Consider the following 16,367-nt stretch of genomic DNA (forward strand, 5'->3'; position numbering starts at 1 on the left):
AGAAACCACTGCACACCCACAGCAGCACCACCAGCACACAACTTGCCCTGGATTTCCTCAGCCTACGATGCTAAAATTGAAAGAAAGATTATTTTCTTTGTACCAGCTGGCTTTCCAAGACTCAGGAGCGTCAAAGGAATTAAGCCATTAAATGTGGATGCATTTGATGGATTATGAGCTATGAAAGCCTAGTGGTTACTGACTAATAAGTCTGGGAGGTGGAGGTGGGGTGGTGGCAGTGGGGGAAATGTTTCCTCTTGTAAGAATGAGTTTCTAACAAGACAGGTCAAAATATGATGTGGATGATAAATTGCTTAGTACGAGTTGCCATTAACCCAGCAGCTTCCTGCATTATTAGATTACCGAGGTATCCTCAGAGTGTACTGACCAAACAGTTCTGTTCTGTATTGGCGCTAATTTGCAGGGTAGGATCTGGAACGGGGGTTATTAGGCTCACTGCAGTGAATCCAACACTCCAAACAAAGGGGCAGCTGCTGGCAGATGTCTGTATCATGAGGAACACTTCGGAAGGGAATGGGTTTATCCATGTCGCGGGGTTGGGGTGGGGTTTTGGGGGTTGGGATTCGTCTTTTAACATGCAGAATCTCATTGTCTGACATGATGGGGGGGGGGGGGGTGTGGTGTGTGAATTAAAAAACTAAAATCATAATAATAAAAAGGAATAGAAATAATGAAAAGATCACATTGGAAATGATCGGCCCCAAAAGGCATGCACGTCTCCCTTCATGCAAGCGAGAAGCACAGCTTCCCTCCTCAGGATGCTACGGGGACATGGAGCTCGACACTGGCCCCGGGGCAAGGATGGAGCAAGAACAAAGGGCCACAGCATACACTACTACATCCATGGAGAGCAACCCGCTTGTACTCATACAGGGGATTGGGTGGGGAGGCAGGGGACACGACAGGGTAGTGGCCAAACAGTCATTGAGATACATGGAGAAGGAAGCATGAAGGAGGAAATCATAAATAGATGTTTTTAAAGCTAAAATAAACCAATGAACCAAACTGAGGATAAAGCAGGGTGGGAAGGCACGGCCTTGCAAAATGAAGCATTTCTTGGAGGGGTGCTGGGGTGGGAGTTGCTGGAGACACTCGGTTTTGTTTTGTTTCTTGACATTTTTGCGGTGGGAACAACCACAGACCTGCTGCATTTGTCCTCCTCCTCTCACTTAAAGGCAAATAACCCACCCAGTGTCTCCCACCAACTTTTGTGGGGATGCTATTAAGATGCTCCCACTCCTCCCCTCTCCCAGCCCCATTTCCTCTGACTTCCCTAGCTTTCTTGCTGCATCCAAGCCAAAACTGGGAGGTCTTATAGGACCATTTTGCAGACCTGGGAGGGGGAGATCTGGCGCAGGGACAAGGAGAGGTGACTGGGATTAACATTGTGTTTCAGCTGCAGCAAAACCGCTCGCTAACCGCTGTTAAGTTGCCCATCCCTCCCTGGTTCCCACATTTTAAGCCTCCCGGTGACTTTTTCCCAATATATAGTTATCTCTATTTGCCCAAATGGGGTTATTCAGGAGATGGTGGGTCTGGAGGCATTGGGGAGGAACATGTAGTTACAACATTAGCAGCTGGGATGGTTTTATGAGCCTCACGGGGGTCTACTGAAGATATTTACAGCATGCCAGCCACCACGGGACCAAGGCACTGCAACTTCTCTCCTAGCAGATGGTGGGCAGGGCACTCACACATATGTTTAAATATACAGCTAACAGATTAGCAGGATCGTTATCTTTTTCCCCCAGGTTCATTTACCTCCTGTTAATCAGAGTTCAAATAATAATAATAATAACAATATTATTATTATTATTCCCCCCATCCATCCAAACATCATCTCATTTTGGCATCGGATTCATAAGGAATGTGTAATGTTGTAACTAGAATGAGATAAGCAGCAGACCCTTCATCAAACAGCAAATTCTGATTGATAATGAGGGTTTGGGCTTATATTTTAGGCTACTCTGCAGTAAAACAGAATTCTGCATAGGCACAACGGTAATGCGGGCTGTGCGCCTGGAAAGCATGAACACAGAGGCTAATGCTGAGGGTAGATATGGGATAGGAGAACAATGAAAAATAAAATGTATTAAAAAGCCCCCAACATCTGCGCTACGGGGAGGAAAAAATCCACTCACTTAAACCTCACAATAGGGAGAAAAGCAAGGGAAAAAATCTAAACAGCAGGATACAACAATAAATGGGAAAACAGCAATAGAAAAAGCACACTAGGTTAATATAGGAAAACTAGTTTCTTTATTGAGAGATCGTATATTAGTATTAGTGGAATCATGTGTAACAATGTCATCATGCACACAATACAAAAAAGGCAAGGCCCACCATGCTATGGAAGGGCAACAGAACAAAAGCAGCGTACACTGAGCAGATGTATAGGCTACAGCACATTACATTTCAGCAGGGTATGTCTCTACAGAGAGATTTACATCAGAAAACTAGATAATGTAAAAAAATACAGACCATGCTTTAAGTTTTAGTACAAGAAAAAAGGTGAAGAATACACAACCAAAGGATATTCGATACAGAAAATTACCCACAAAATAAGAACAGGAAGTAATTTAGCACAGCAGAAAAAAATGTTATCCCTGTTTAATGGAAGCCCATTTTGCCAGGCATCTCTTTATGAGATTTTATGGGCGGGTGGGGGAGAAGGGGGTGGAAGGGACGGGACACTTGTGGCTGGTGGGATGGGTGGGATGGAGATGGGGTGACTGGGCATCACCCCCAGTGGGGACAGGGATGCTGCACCCCTTCTGGAGTTACCCCCCAGCAGCTTCGGGGCGATATTTTACCCCGTTTCATCCCAGGTATTTCTTTCATACACTTTTCCAATCTTATTTTCAGAATTCAACCAAATTTCGCGTTTCCTTGCCCGATTTCCCACGGCAGGAGATTGGAACTGGTGATCTTAAGGTCTTTTCCAACCCAGATCTCTATGATTCTATGATTTCCCCTCCTCAGTCCACGTTTTTGGGGAGGGTTTTGGCCACAATTTGGGAGCTTTTGGGTCATCCCCCTCTAAAGGAACTTTGCGCCCAGCGACCACGGCAAAATGAAACCACTTAACAGGAATTTACAGTGCAATGTACTCAGCTAAACAGGATGAAGGTACAAAAATGGCTGTTATCGTCTACAGCTATGCTGAGATGGGCTGGTGGCTACGCTACACGGCGAGACGGGGAGGGGGTAAACCAAATAGTAAAGTAAAACTTAAAAGAAAGTTAAAATAAAAAAGAAATAAAAGCAAAGGAAAATGGACCTACTGAAGCACAGACTGGAGGTGCAGGCGGGAGCTGGGGACACCCGGGGTGGGGGGGGTGGGGGTGAGGCGGCATCCCAAAATGGGCACTGCTGGGGCTGCGCTGAACGGGGTTTGGGCGGGGGGGGGGGGGGAACCTTTCTCCAGCCGGGAAATACGGAACCACACACCCGCACCACCCCACAACACAAACACATACATCCCCGCCCCACCACCACCACACCATCCGCGGCGGAGCGGCCCCGGGACGCGAACCCGCGGCCCCGCGGTACCTCTGTTGCGCACGGAGCCGAAGACGGGCAGCACCAGGTAACCGACGTGCACCAGGACCATGCTGCGGCCTTTGTGTGGCGGCGCGGCGCGGCCCCGGCCCCACTCCCTGCCGGCCCCCTCCGACCGACCCTCCGACGCGCCGCCGCCGCCGCCGACTGCGGCCCGCGCGCTCCGCTCGCGCACAAAGGCTCCCGCCGCCAATCGCAGCGCGGACAGGGACGTAGGGACACGCCCCCTCCCCCCCCCGCGGGGCCGGGCCTGCCAATGGGCGCAGGCCCTGGAGTGATCGGGGGGGGGGGGGGGGGGGGGGGCGTTGCTCGGGGGCGCGCGTTCGCACGTGCGGCCGCTTCTCTCCCCCCCCCCCCCCCCCGCTGCCCGTGGAGCGGGCGCGCGCGAGCACGCGCTTGTGAACAGCGCTCGCGGGTGTGTGTGCACACGCACCGGTACACGTGCGCGTGCGCGCGTGTGCGCACACCTGTACGGGAGAGCGTGAATGCGCTCCTGTGCACACGCAAGCGCGTGCGGGCAGGCGTGCGTGCATGCACGCGGCCGTGTGTGCGTGTGTCTTCACATGCACACAGCAGTACATGTGTGCATATGTGTGTATGCGCACACCAATACACGTTTGCACGAAGGCATACGTATGCACGCACAAGTGCACATGGGCGTGCATTCGTATGCACCCAGCAGTATGCATGTGTACGTGAGCACGCATACATGGGTACATGTGTGCCTGAGTATTCACATGCACAGAAATCGTAGAATCATAGAATCATAGGACAGTTAGGGTTGGAAAGGATCACCCGGTTCTAACCCCTCTGCCATAGCATGCATGGGCAGTAGCACATGTGCATAGACACATGGACACACGTACTTGGGCACATGAATGCAACCATCCAACCTTCATCCGTATCCTATCACCATCTCCATCCCTGTCCTCCCCTTCCTATCCCCATGCCTGTGTGTTGTCACTCCAGTTTCTGAAAAAAAAACATTTGCTGGTTCATCACTGACCTAAAACGTCTCCAGCTGAGCCCAATGGGACATGAATCCTGGAACACCCCTGGGCTCAGAGCCCTCCTTGTGGGGCAAAGACCCCCACAGCCTACAGAAGTTACAATTCCCCCTAAAAACACCAAGCAGACCCCCATCCCTGCTCATTATACTCATTGTAATAGAGTAAGACAGACCCCATAGTGCAGGAAGCCTTCTACAGGCTCCAGGACCCATCCAGCCTTCTGCAATCCCATTTTGTGATGGCCTTTCCATGCTGGCCAGGCCAGAGGGTGCTTTTGCGATGGTCCTGCGGTGGGAGCCCCTTAATCCCTGATCGGCTTTATTCAGCCCATCCATCTGGCAGGTTTCAGGCTCCTACACGTGTGTGCTGTGGATTTGCTGGCCTGGATTACTGTGCTGGTTTGTCGATGGGGTTGTTTTGTGGGTCTATTGTGTTTTTTAACCCTGATCTGAATTAAAACAGAGGACTGGCAACCTGGATCTCTTTAACCCTTCCAGCCTCAGGGCAGACACCAGCTCCAGCAGCATGGGAAGGATTAACTTCATCCCAGGCAGCAGGGACAGCTGTCTGCACACCCTGTACATGCCATGATGTCCACCCAAAAGGGCTCTTTGGGGTAAGGGTTTGCACTGATTTCCTTTCAAATGGGAGCAGAGAAACTCCCAGGTACCCAGTGCCTCCCAGTGCCCACCCCACTGCGTCCCAGTCTGGGTTTCCCTCCTGCTTTGCCCCCTCAGTGTCTCCCAAGAGACTTTTTTCCATGCTTATGCTGTAATGAAATGCTTCCTGTGCCCTGTTTGGGGTGCAGCATGTAAAATCTATCCTTTGCATCTATCTGGGAAGACTTTAGAGCAGCCCCAGTGCCTAAAGAGGCTACAGGAAACCTGGAGAGGGGCTTTGGACAAGGGCCTGTAGGGACAGGCCAAGGGGAATGGCTTTAACCTGGCAGAGGGGAGACTGAGATGAGCTCTTAGGCAGAAGCTCTTCCCTGTGAGGGTGCTGAGGCGCTGGCACAGGATGCCCAGAGAAGCTGTGGCTGCCCCATCCCTGGCAGTGTTCAAGACCAGGTTGGACACAGGGGCGTGGAGCAAGGTGCTCTAGTGGAAGGTGTCCTTGTCCATGCAAAGGGGCTGGAACTGGATAAGCTTTAAAATTCCTTCTAACCCAAACCAGTCTGTGCTTTCTGCCAGTGATAAGAAGTGATTTCCAAGACGTGATCTCTGGCTCTCACTGTATTAAGCACATCCTGAAGACAGACACTCCTCCTGCTCCAGCTGCCCTGGGCAGCTGCTCCATGGCCCCTGTTCCACCAGAGCAGTTGTCAGGAGTATTGCATGAGGCTGTTCCTTTTCATCCACACACACACTCCCCCCTTGTCCGGGACACCTGATCCATGGCCAGGGCTTTGTGTGTCATGCACATGCCACAGGCACAGGCTAATGTTAAAATTAGCTCTTGGCTTCCTCCTGCCCGCATGGCCATTGCCTGTTGGTGTCCCCCAGTGCAGCTTCTTTAGTCCTAGCACCCTCAGTTTGGGGCACCCTCCCTCTTTTGCCCCAACGTCTCATTAAAACATCATGGAATCCTTGCCTGCGGCAGGAGGTTGGAAATGGATGAGCTGTAAAGTCCCTTCCATATTCAATAAATATAAAGGTGACACAAAGCACTTGAGAAGTTCTGGGGCACACATGGCACACCAGCCATCATCTTTGGGCCCTAAATTCATCCATTCTTCCCTTTCCTGCCCATATTTTGGGGGAGCAGGGGTTTTAATATTCCTCTTGGTAATCCCCCCAATGCTCTCCCCATCCCAGCATCCCACCACCTCCCTGCTTTGGGATGCAGCCACGGCCCTCTCCTGACAACATGCTCAGCAGCATCCTTGCTGCAGCACCCCACAGTTCCTGACACTAATCAAGGACATGGTGATAGTTTATTTATGAAATCAACACCTTGCTCTCAAGGCAGCTTTGCCTTAGCCAAAACTAAGGCAAGGTCAGTGATCCTGTCCACATTCCAAGATCCTGGGCTTGGTACCCAGAGAAGCGACCCTCAATTGGACTAACTGATGGTTAATTACCTTGAAATCACAATTGGGTAGCTTAATTTCAGTGTTACATTGGATTGATTTCTTTTGCTCTTCCCGGGCTCATTTCCATGCCACGGGACGGATTCTGGTGTATGGGCAGAGTCCGGCCAAACCCATTGAGTCCATCATGGTTGGGAAAACAGAAACCATTTGTTCTTGTCACATCCAAAGCCTTTTTGCCAGTTTTGAGACGCTTTTCCCCGCTCCGAGGAATGCAGCGAGGGTGCGATGACAGCCCCGAGTCCGTATCCTCTGGCTCTGGTGCCATCTAGTGCCTTCCCAAGGGCAGCTTCCAGCCCGATCTTCGAACTACCTGCCAGTGCCAGATTGCATTAGGAATGACCAGCATTACCTCCTTTGCAGGCTGGGTGCCGCTGAGAGCCCTCAATTTCACCCTCGTGCTCACCCCACAGCCTTTCCATGGGGCTGGGAGGGGGTCTGACTGGGCCTGGAGCACCAGGAATTGAGGGAATTCCTCTCTTGGGCATAGGGAAAGGGATTTGGGTGAAAAGCTGATTTTGAAGCATTTTTAAGAACTCTTCTGAGCATTCTGGAGATTTTCTATAGCCCTGCACAAGCTGGGGGTGCTGGTCCAGGGAGAAACTTCACACTGGCCATCAAAGGATGGGGGAGCTCAGCATCACCTGTCCAAAAACTTGGCTATGGCATGTGATGCTGTTGTTTAGCAGGGTATAAAACATTATAACACTTATTTGGCTGTGAAAGAGTTATCTCCAGAGTCTGCTGGAAATCATGCTCCCTGCCTTGTGCCATCCCCAGGTGGGACTGCTTAATAATGGCCCTAATTCTTCCTCTTGCCAAGCAGATGGAGGAAGAAAACTGTGCAAAGAGGCAGTGGTTCAACACCTCCAAGTGCGAGGGGGTTTTAGTCACCTGAGACAACATTTTAGCAGCATCCTAGCCACAGAAAAGGTCCTTAAACAGTGTTAGGAGGTGTGAGGAAGGTCAGGGATGTGCCAGGGTCTCGTAGAATCACAAAATCACAAAGTGGTTTCTATTGGAAGGAACCTTAAAGATCATCCAGTTCCAAGTCCTTGTCCCAGGCAGGGACACCTTCCACTAGACGAAGTTGCTCCAAGCCCCATCCAACCTGGTCGACACAGTTCTCCATCTTCCTTTTGCAATGAAGGAGATGAACTCAACAGTGTTTTCAATTCGCCAAGTCTTGTCTGAGACATGCTGTGAGCGGCCTTGTGAAGTTACGCATCAGGCTGTACTCACTGTTTTGTCTTCTGCTCTGTGTGACCTACACCTCCAGCATGCTCTTCACCTTCCTGCTATTGTCTTCCAATGGCTTGAATCTGCTCTGGGTCACCCCAAAGCCCACCTGCACCCATCTCCCCACCTCTGCAGGGGACAGGGGTCCTCAAAACTCATGGGAACCCACCCTGACTGGTGCAAATAAGATGGAGAATCATAGAATCATAGAATAGTTAGGGTTGGAAAGGACTTAAGATCATCTAGTTCCAAACCCTCTGCCATGGGCAGGGGCACCTCACACTAAACCATGTCACCCAAGGCTCTGCCCAACCTGGCCTTGAACACCACCATAGATGGAGCATTCACAACTTCCTTGGAAAAAGAAAACAGAAAATAAACCCCAACTGAATGAATGATATTGAAACCAGGTTTAGATCTCTCTGCAGCAAGCAAGGGGCAGCACCCAGCTCTCTGGTCCCTTAATCACATCCCAGGCCTCATCTGTTATGTTCTGAGGTGGTGGCATGGGCTTGATTGCAAAAGAGGAGTCCAAGAGCTGTACTGAGACTGTCTGATGCTCACTGAACACATCTATAACACACCCATGGCAAATGAGTGCAGCAGCACAGGTAAACACCCAGTCTTCAATAATTTAAGGGAAGGCATCTGCTTACTTGCTCCAGCCTAAGTAATGCATGATCATTTGAGCAGCTTCACACCTCCCCGGAGCCACAGACATCAAAAAGCCACAAGATTGTGTTAGGAGTTAAGGGATGGGTTGAGTGTCAGGTTATTCAGTACATCCTGGGTTGTCAGAGCAGACCTGTGCCTTGCCCTGAGTACCTGCTGAAGGTTGTACCCTATATACGCTGCTTCACCTACATGCTCCTGGCTCCCACAGCTTGCTTTTTCCCAGGCCAGATGTGGTCTGTGGACATATAGTGATTGGATTTTTCATCATTTCAGGGACTTTTTAAATGAGAGGTATTTGGGAGGGTGGTTGGACAAAGAACAGATATAGGGGTGTCCCTATATTTGACCAGCTGGTGCTCCCACATATGATTGTCCATCAGTGTTTTGTCTGGATAATCTCAGAATTGCAGACTGGTTTGGGTTGAAGGGATCTTAAAGCTCATCCAGTTCCAACCCCCTGCCATGGGCAGGGACACCTTCCACTGGACCAGGTTGCTCCAAGTTCCATCCAATCAGACCTTGATCCCTTCTGCCCAGGGGCTGGAATCTCTCCAGAAGCAAGAGGCAAAACTGGTGGAGCAGTGAAGGAGCCACCCACCAGCTACCTTTGATGACATCCCATTCCCACAGGACACATCCTCATTGGTACCCGTGTTGTGAGAACACCTCCATCATTCCCTGCTCCCATGCAGTGGAAGTGTAAAGCTGAGCAAGTACAGCCCTCCCCTTCAAGAGCCAACCCCAAATGTTCTCAGAACCACCACTTTGCCCAAACCTATTAATTAACCCATATCATTGCTTTAATTAAGTGCAAAACAATGTTCTCAGGATGTCCTTCCCTCTTCTGCCCTGAGCAGTATAAAGATGAGCAGGAGGTCTCTTCCTCTCAAGGATGTGCTGCTGGCCAAGGGAAGCCCAGCCAAGGAGGTGGTGTCCAGCCCATTGCTGTGTTGTGTAGAGCTTTTCTGTGGCTCTTTGTGATGATGGATCCCATCAGAGCTGTAACATGTTACAGTGATTTATAATGACGGGTATTTTCATTTGTCACACAAGGTCCAGGGAGAGTGTGGGTAAATGGACCTGAATGGGGAGTGTAATCATGTGGAAAACCAAGAAAATTATCCTCTCCTGAGTCTCTGTCATACTCTGTGCCAGGCAGGATGAGCTGTGAGTGAGGATACACAACCCATTTCCCATTAGGATCTTAAAAGCTTCATTCCAGCTCAACCACCTCTGACTTGAAAGCTCCTCTTTTGGATTTACAGAATCACTACCAACTCATAACACCATGGACAAACATCTCCTTTGTATCCACAGTCACAGAGGAGGGGATCTGAATTTGCCCTGCTTCAAAATGGCAGCCTCACCCGGAGGTCTATGATGCCGAATCCAGAGGCTGCAATGATGGGGGAGAAAATGAGGTGTTTTTTTTAGGATGCTGGTGGTAACATTAGGAAAGATGAATTTCCAGGGAATCAAAGGAAAATCACTGTTTTTATGGTTGACTTTGGCTTATAGACTTGGAAATTTGTACTCAAACCTGCTGATCACACATAGCTGTGCAGCAGCGCTGTCAGTACTGGAGGTCATGGATGAAGTCAGATATGCTGGAGTGGTGGACAGGACATTGGAGTTCAGCAATGTCAAGTTTAAGGCAGGCATACATGGAAGGAAATGTGGAAGTCCTTGATCATGGGCCAGCCAAAAGCTGTCAGTGCTGTGAAGCCATGGAGGAAGCCAATGTGATCCTCACTGTATATGAGATGGTGTTTCGCATATGTAGGAACCCCCCTTGAAAAGGCACCAGTTGGACTCCAGGAGTTCTGCATTCAATATGCATCACCTACAGCAACAGAAAATGAATTTGACAGGCAAGTCTCACTTGTTCCATTTTCCAGCTCTGATGTGGTTGCTCTGGATTCACCCAAAGCTGCAGCTTGTAAATGTAGAAACTTAACTGAAATTCAACTTTCAGGCAGTTTTCCCTTGCCCAATACAGCTTTGCCCCAAGATTCACTGTCTGAAAGATCTTTCTTTCCCAGTAACTGGCTCTCCATTCTGATTTCAAACTGAATTGCAAATCCAGGTGACTAACCAGCCCCAAGAGAAAGCTTCCAATGGGCATTTATGAACCAGCAGTCATAAGGGGTTTCAGGAACACATTTACTTTTCATACACTTCCTGATATCAAGACATAGACCTGGGGAGGGGGGGTTGGATCCTCATCTACTGTTTAATCTCCATAAAAGGATGGCATTCACCTCATTTGCACTGAAGATCTGAAGGGGGGCTATAAGGATGCTGGGGACTATTCATTAGGGACTGTAGTGACAGGACAAACAGGGAGGTTTAGATTGGATATAAGAAAGAAATTCTTTACTGTGAGGGTGGTGAGGCACTGGAATGGGTTGCCCAGTGAAGTTGTGAATGCTCCATCCCTGGTGGTGTTCAAGGCCAGGTTGGACAGAGCCTTGGGTGACATGGTTTAGTGTGAGGTGTCCCTGCCCATGTCAGGGGGGCTGGAACTGGATGATCTTAAGGTCCTTTCCAACCCTAACTGTTCTATGATGCTATGATCCTATGATTCTAAGATGAAAGTAAATGCGGGGCTCTTCTCAAGTTTGCACTTTGCAGGTGCGCTGCTCCTCTCCTTCACAGGCAGAAGGGAAACTGCATCCCTGTGATGCTCTGGAGAGAGCCACAGTGCCGACATTCACAGATGACAGCCCTGAAAAGAAGAGGCACAACCAAGCAGCACTTCAGGATGGAGTTGATGCACGCAGCAAAGGGCACCAGTGACAGGTCAGGTTCTCCACGGAAGTGGGAAACTAATGCACTTAGTCAAACCCTTCTTGTCCCTATTCCGAGGCAAACTGGATTTGCAGCCTTTAATATGCATTGCAATGACTTCACAGGGGAAAGACAGAGGGATGTGCTGAGTGCCACAGGAGGAACGTTAAGCTTTCCATTCAGTACATCCTGAAGTCTAAAGACTCTGAGTGTCCCTTGGTGATGGAGGAAGAAAAGAATCAGGAGATACATCAGCTCTCCTCTTACATGTGAACCAAATTCCACATTGCTGCTCTCCCTCAGCTGGTGATAGATGTGAAATAACATCTGAGCTTGGGGTCCACCTTCATGGCCAGACCCAGAATTTGTATTTTCAAGCTTCATGAGAACCAGGAACTCACTGGAACTGAAAGCGAACACTTTATTCTCCTTATCCATCTTGGCATTTAAAACACGTTGATAAACAGTTCTCCTTATTGGCACCACTGAGTCTTCTTGTGATAAAAAACCATCAGAACTAAAGTGAACTCCACTTTTCAGTTAGAAGTGTAATGGATCTTTATTATCGCAGAATCATACACTGGGTTGGAGTGGTACAGGCCCTTGTCCAAAGCCCCTCTCCAGGTTTCCTGTAGCCCCTTTAGGCACTGGAGCTGCTCTAGGGTCTCCCTTTCAGGAGCCTTCTCCAGGCTGAACCAGCCCAGCTCTCTCAGCCTGGCTCCAGAGCAGAGCTGCTCTAGCCCTTACAGCATTTCCATGGCCTCCTCTGGACTTGCTCCAACAGCTCCACATCCCTCTTGTGCTGCTGCTCCCCCAGAGCTGCACCAGGTCTGGAGGAGGGGGTCTCCCCAGCATGCAGAGAGGCGGAGAATTCCTTCCCTCAACCTTCTGCTCATGCTCTCAGGGGGGGTTTGGGCTCAAGCGCACACTGAAATTGGGTCATAGGGAGCTCCTCAGTGACCAAGACCCCCAAGTCCTTCTCCTCAGGGGCTCTCAATTTATATTATTACTACTATTACTACTACTACTACTATTATTTCCATATGAGCTCTGAGAGAGCTGTCAGGCAGCAGGACCCCAAATTTAGCACAGTTACACTCACCATCCTTCTCTTCACTTGTGTTTGTAAATTCCCCAGCATAACTCAGTGATTCTCAAGACTGTTCATCCTGACACCACATCTCTCATGGTCTGCAAGGATCTGCCCAGAGCTTCATAGCAGGTCTACACATTCATTTCAAATGTCAGTAGATCTGAGCCACAGCGCTATATGGCTGTGTGAGAAAATCCAAGTGTAACACTGCCAGAGCTTAAGGCTGCATTTTGGAGATGTGACAAACAGCAGCATATTTAATGAAAGTGGAATAAGAAAAAAAAAAAAAAAAAAACAAATAGATATTGTTTAAATAATACACTTTATTTTATTTTGTTTTAAAATAGTTTAACCTTTATGCTACAGACTTGTTGCAAAAAACAGAAGGTCTCATCTTGCACCAAAAATATATATATTTATATATATAACACTCTGTTTTATTATTTTTTTTTTCTCAAAAGACCATTAAATACTAGATGGAAAATGAGAACTAAATAATGAGTGTCGAGAAGAATCAGATCTTTTAACAAGAGTTGCACATTTTAAACATTTATATCCTAAGCAATGATTTGTCTTCACAATAGAAGATTCCAAGTTCACACTCCAGCAATTTCAGGAACTGCTAAGCCAGGGCTTGAGCCAATGCACATTGAAATCAGTGAAAAACATCAGCTCCAATGGGTTCTGGACAGCCCTCAAGTGCACTGGTTTGCAGCCATACAATGGCTAACACTTCTCTTTCCTGCTGAGAAGAGCAAAAGCGTCCAGGCACCTTTTGCTCTCTTAAAAAATAATAAACAAAACAACAAGAAAACAAACCCACTTCGCAGCTATCCAGTGATTGCGGTTTTCAGATCTCTACCCTTTCAAATCTGTTAAGAACAAGAGAAAATTATGTAGTGTTTTAAATAAAAGAAAACCTGCATCAGACTACAATACATGAATTGTTTAAACTAACACAGTGCACAATTGGAGGAAGTTTGGTTAGGACACAGTCATTTTTATATATATATACATGGAAGTCACATCATATACAAACTGAAAAAAAAGGGAGTTAGTTTGCATTTTTCACGGGAGGACTACAAATGGGTCCCTGCAGCTTTTGTCAAAACTCATCTTCAAAAGGCTTTGTGAAACAGGAAGAAGCAGCAACACCGAGTCACGGTTCCAAAGTTACAGCATGTGTGCTAAAAACAGCCATTTGGGTACAACACGAGGAGAAAAGATGGACAGCTCCTAACCAATGCAGTGCCCCAGTCGTACAGGGCTCTTCCTTCACCGGCTCCATCCAGGCACCGCTGCTTTCCTCCCTCCCATCCCCAGAGGAAGACATTGGCCACAAGAAACGCAGCACACATTTTTCTGGCCATGCAATTCACTTATGTTCAATGCCTTAGAAAGCTTGAAATTAGAATAACAATCCCTTAATCTAGTTGTTCTTTAAAGTGCAGTCACAGCTGTTCTGCTTGTTAAAGAAAAAGCTCTTTGTTACTAACAATACAGGGTTTTTTTTGTTTCTCTATGTGAAAAATAGGTAACCTTATTTATTTTTCTTGCCTATAGATACAATTATTGGAAGTCAAGTAAATTCAGAAACCAGCCAACACAAAAAGAAAGTCACAACTTCCCGTGTCCTGATTACCACCAGAAACGGCAAAAAGAAAAATATAATCCAAGGATAGAGCTGTACAAAATTCCCACTAGGAACATCTGGAATACAAAGGAACATTTTAATTGCACAGTAGTCTTTAAAGTGAATGTCATCTTGTTATAGTCTAATCTTTGGTTTTTGCCTTGAGAAAGGCTCAGAATGACAGATGAGGGGCGGGAATTCCCATACACACTACAGGAATCACAGCCCTCTCAAGGAAGCAGTTACACTGATTTCAGTCAGTATTCTGGTAGACAAGTGGATCCTGGATCATACCCCCAGAACAATTCCAAAGCTAGGGTAGGAGACATGGCCCAGAGCCAGGAAAATGGTGCAGATATAGGGGTTTAAAAAAAAAAAAAACAAAACCAAAAAAACAAACAAAAAAATAAAAAAAAAAAACCACCCCCCCAAAAAAAAACAAAAACCCACAAAGATCCCAACCTCAGGCCCTGATCCTGCAACATCACTTAGGAAAGGGTTTTAAGCACTTGAATGGCCCCACAGTGTCAGCTGCTAAAGTGCTTTGCCAGCCTGGGGCTTTGGAATTTTGTTGTATACTCAATGAAGCAAATAAACAACAGCAGAAATGAGACCTATGAGTGAAATGTTTCATTTCTCCCCTTCTCCTACTCCAGGCAAGACCCAGATACAGGCAGAAAAGTTCAGCTATATTTAAAATGGAGACAGATGCTGGGCCTTTTTATTATTTTTTCCCTGTGCTTTTGCAACAATCAGCTGCTACTAAGTCACTACTATTACTATGTTAAATCGTAATAAGCAGTGGGAAATGATCAGCGAAACACAGTAGTCAAGTAGACAGAAGACAGCACTGGAAAGAGTGTAAACTGAAAAATTATTCAAAATAAAAGTCCTTTAAAAGCTGTTCAGTGCATATGTTATGGGCCGTTTGTATTAAAGACAGTCCCTCCTGCTGGTATACACCAAATCAGCTTAGGTATGAATACTCTTGGCCCAGTTTTTGCAAGTGTTGAATACCCCCAATTCCACTAAAATCAGTGAGAACACACAGCATTTCTCAAAATCACTCACGCTCACAAAGCAAAACACTAACTTCTAACAAAAAAAAAAACACACCTCAATATACTGATAAATGAAAAATATTCTAAAGCTGTAGGTGGGAAAAGGTGGGAGGATTTAAGTTTGCACACAGTTATTTCTTAATCTTAACACACACACATTAGTACTGTAGCTGTGTTTTAAATTTGGTGCTATTGGGTTTTAATTCTGGGAGGAATCCTCCTTGGAGAAAGCGAAACCATTTTAAATTATACTGAAATTATATACATTTGTATGAAGTTTTCATGAGTTTGAATTTTGCAATGCCAGAAGTAGGGCTTCTGAAGCTGAAGCTTTAACAATGAACTTCTGTGCCATAAAGGGGAGAAGGGTTGGGGACAGAAACATGGTGACATTGAATTACAGTAGGTATTTGCGCCTGGTATCCTCATCCAAAGTAAGGTCTACTACTTCAGGGGGTGAAGACCAATTCTGCTGGGGAGTCACAGCTGTCCATGATTGCGTTTGCTGAGTGTTAATATACTGTGAGCCTGAGCCATGCTTCCAGGAAGACACACTCTGAATCACACCTCTCCTGGGATGCACACACCTGCAGGTAGGCAAAAAGCACCACAAAAGATTAAAGCTACAATTGGATTTAGGCACAAGATTCTTATCTGGAGTGTTTCATCACTTAGACATCTTGTTAACATACCCCTCTCCAAACTGTTCTTGTAGAGTGTGCATTGGTATAGTCCATGACATGTTAAGTACCCAGTAAGCAAAGCTGAGACTGAACTTACACTTGGGGGTGGTGGGGATTAAATTATTAAGAACTGAATTCTACCAGTGGCTGTACAAGATATTCCTCATAAAATATGTTAATGGAACCCAAGGAACTTGAAGAGATTTGCCCCATCATGTGTAGCACCACACATTATCCATAAGCATGGTTCCCTGATAGCAGTTTCACCCACTGGACTTTAAAAAAAAAAAGAAAAAATTTTAAGTGGGGCTTGATAAAAGCTATCTTTCTATATGAAATCAAACCCCTCTTAAAATAAGGACATAATGATACTTCCATTACAATAATTACAAAAGAGCTCTTGTAATTACATTACTATAGCCATTACATTTGATTCTTTCCTTTGGTCTTCTTAACTGAAGATTACAAACATGCTGGGAAATGCTCATTGATAATGAGCACAGCCCCACTTC

At 47.0% G+C, this 16,367-nt stretch overlaps 2 protein-coding genes across 4 annotated transcripts in view; both read right to left on the reverse strand.

The window, feature by feature from the left end:
- ARK2C (arkadia (RNF111) C-terminal like ring finger ubiquitin ligase 2C) overlaps positions 1–3,743 on the reverse strand; it is a 53,184-nt gene extending 49,441 nt beyond the window's left edge. For both annotated transcript variants that reach the window (XM_062611778.1, XM_062611777.1), the window contains exon 1: positions 3,574–3,743. In XM_062611778.1, coding sequence (XP_062467762.1) covers positions 3,574–3,634 — 61 coding nt within the window. In that variant the 5' untranslated portion in view covers positions 3,635–3,743. The remainder of the gene's footprint in view (positions 1–3,573) is intronic.
- Positions 3,744–14,547: 10,804 nt separating this feature from the next.
- Positions 14,548–16,367, reverse strand: part of ARK2N (arkadia (RNF111) N-terminal like PKA signaling regulator 2N) — a 45,626-nt gene continuing 43,806 nt past the window's right edge. For both annotated transcript variants that reach the window (XM_062611779.1, XM_062611781.1), the window contains one exon: positions 14,548–15,759. In XM_062611779.1, coding sequence (XP_062467763.1) covers positions 15,570–15,759 — 190 coding nt within the window. In that variant the 3' untranslated portion in view covers positions 14,548–15,569. The remainder of the gene's footprint in view (positions 15,760–16,367) is intronic.

This window comes from Pezoporus occidentalis, unplaced genomic scaffold (genome assembly GCF_034315485.1).
Source record: "Pezoporus occidentalis ecotype Australia unplaced genomic scaffold, CSIRO_AGI_Poc_V1 ctg157, whole genome shotgun sequence".
In the NCBI taxonomy this organism is placed as follows: domain Eukaryota; kingdom Metazoa; phylum Chordata; class Aves; order Psittaciformes; family Psittacidae; genus Pezoporus; species Pezoporus occidentalis.